Source organism: Alexandromys fortis, unplaced genomic scaffold (genome assembly GCF_014885135.2).
Source record: "Alexandromys fortis isolate MF-2015 unplaced genomic scaffold, M_Fortis_MF-2015_v1.1 scaffold_7, whole genome shotgun sequence".
Taxonomy (NCBI): domain Eukaryota; kingdom Metazoa; phylum Chordata; class Mammalia; order Rodentia; family Cricetidae; genus Alexandromys; species Alexandromys fortis.
The window spans coordinates 3,722,150-3,724,744 of NW_026067920.1; the positions used below are offsets into that span (position 1 = coordinate 3,722,150).

A 2,595-nucleotide genomic window follows, 5' to 3' on the forward strand; every position below is an offset into this window, starting at 1 on the left:
GTGGTCTACCAGATTGTTCCGGCGTCTGTCTCCGGAGGGGCTACATGACCGCTATATTCTTTCTTGAGCCCAGTTATTTCCATATTTAAAGATCAAGAACAGAGGTATTCTTTCATGTTTCAGAGCATGACTAACAACTCCACTTGGCCTTCAAGATGTATGTCAAGAAGTATGATGCAGGATTTCCACAGCACTCATCATGGTCCAAGAAGCAGGGGTAAAACAGAAATGTGACCCATTTGGCAATTTTAGAGGCTCAAAGAACCATATTCAGCTCAGTAAGGAACAGTCCAAGTGGATGAGGAAGCAGGGAACTGGCTGGAACTAGATTTGAGTCAGAGCATAAGAGACCCCAATGAACCATTGGAAAACCTTTTCACTTTGTATATGATGTAACACAGGCCCAGGAAGATGATGTGTAGCTTCAGGTAACATTTAACCAAATGTTGGTCCTAGAATCTACCCCAGACCTCCAGGGATGAGTGAGTACCAAAGCAGGCAGGGGAAATTTAAAATAAAGGAAGGACCTATGATTCTTCTCTGAGAGTTTTGAATTAACAATTTAAAAAGTAGCACTAAAGTTCCATAAGAACCTCAGCAAAGTTCAGGGAAAACTGGACAGTGTGGGACAGACACACAGGAACAGGACTTCTGAGAACTGCTCCAATGTACAAGGCATCCATACTTGGGAGCTTCAGGGTACACAGGTGTTCTCAGGCTTCTTCTGTAACACAGCTTCAGTAAACAGACATTGCAGATATTAATGTAAAAATATATGAAAGCACATTATAAACAGTGTCAGACTGTTTATTACAATTCATGGAAAGGACAAGACACTAAGAATGTGACAGTTTCCTTCTTAACACCAGGGTCTTGTTCTGTGGTCGGCACAGTGAATGGTCAGCATTGTGTTGGCTCCCCCTCCTCACTGAGAGCATTGCTCAGGCAGCCCTGCAACACACAGCACAATGGCCAGCCTCAGCCATGTCTCTAATGTCAAGATGTTTTGCTTGAGTAGCCATGAGGTCTATAAGCATGAACTCAACCAACCCCGAATCAAAAATATTGAGAAAAATATTTTTAAGCCATATGACAATGCTAAGTAAGTTTTAAAAGGATATGACAACTATTTGTATATTGCACTCTGCATTGTAAGTAATCTAGAGGTGATTTATATATACACTGTACATTTATGAAAGAGATTTGATCACTTTTAGATTTTGGCATCTTGAAACCGATCTCCAAAGATACCTAGGAACAAATATAATGTTCTAGAAACTGGGAGGATACTAATTGTGAGGTAAGCAAAAACTCTAAATGCATTTTTCTTATTTAAGAAATTGAATTCTAAATGTAGACTCAGCTACTCAGGAAGCAGAGCCAAGAGGATCACAAATTCAAGACTAGCCCAGGCATCCCTAGGCTAGTGAGACCCTGTTTAAAAAATGTTTTAAAAATAAAAGTTGCAGGGTGTGGGGCTATAGCTCAGTGTTAGAGTACTTATCAGGTATACACAAGGTCCTAACTTCCGTCCCTATACCGCTAAAAGTAATTTTAAAGGCATATGCTTAATTTACATACAGATATACTGCTTCAAGATGAGTTTTGCTGTTTTGTGACTGTTGCGTGCTACATCAAATTTAATAGCTGAATGAGTGCAGAAGACAGATGAGGCTCACTGGCTCTTTCACCAGTAAGTGCTATGGCAAGAAGGCGCTCGACAAGGCACAACTCTATTCTCTCCATGGAGAGCGCTCTAGTGGATGTCATTATGGGCTCTGAATAAGGAGAGATGCCCAAGGACTTAACTGTGTGCGGAAATAAACTGATGAGTTCAGTTTATATAGCTATCCCCTAGTTGTGAAAGAAAATGTGGTCTTAACAACAACCATTTTGGGAGACTTTAACTACTGAAGTCTTGTTTTTCTATATTGAAAAAAAAAACACAGATTAGGATGCTAGCAAACAATCTTTTAGTAAATTCCTCAAGAAATGATAGGTATGAGAACTCCGCCCCCAAAAAAAAGAAAAGAAAAAAATTGAGCCAGACAGTGGTGGCGCATGCCTTTCAATCCAGCACTTGGGAGGCAGAGGCAGGTGAATTTCTGTGAGTTTGAGGGCAGCCTAGTCTACAGAGTGAGTTCCAGGACAGCAGAGCTGACACACAGAGAAATCCTGTCTTGAAAACACAAAAAAATAAATAAATAAAAGAATCGATAGGTTCACAACAAATCAATCCACTCATAGGATTTTTTACTTGATGAAATTATTTTCTGACCTTGTCAGGTGTGTTGGTACACACTTTTAACCCCAGCACTCAAGAGCCTAAGGCAGGATCAGGAGTCTAGGGTCTTCTTTTGCTACATAACAAGCTCAAAACCAGCCTGGGATACATGAGGAAGAAAATAAACAAAAGTAATGCTACTACAAAAAGTCTCTCCAACGGGCGATGGTGGCGCACGCCTTTAATCCCAGAACTCAGGAGGCAGAGGCAGGTGGATCTCTGTGAGTTCGAGACCAGCCTGGTCTACAGAGCTAGTTCCAGGACAGGCTCCAAAGCCACAGAGAAACCCTGTCTCAAAAAACCAAAAAAAA

At 41.0% G+C, this 2,595-nt stretch overlaps 1 protein-coding gene across 2 annotated transcripts in view; it reads right to left on the bottom strand.

Moving 5' to 3' along the window:
• Window positions 1-483: 483 nt before the first annotated feature.
• The window catches only part of Grk4 (G protein-coupled receptor kinase 4), a 69,796-nt gene continuing 67,684 nt past the window's right edge, over window positions 484-2,595 (bottom strand). The window contains exon 16 of one of the 2 annotated variants that reach the window (XM_050140907.1): window positions 484-951. In XM_050140907.1, the coding sequence (XP_049996864.1) occupies window positions 901-951 (51 nt within the window). In that variant the 3' untranslated portion in view covers window positions 484-900. The remainder of the gene's footprint in view (window positions 952-2,595) is intronic. The other variant, XM_050140906.1, reaches the window with a different exon arrangement.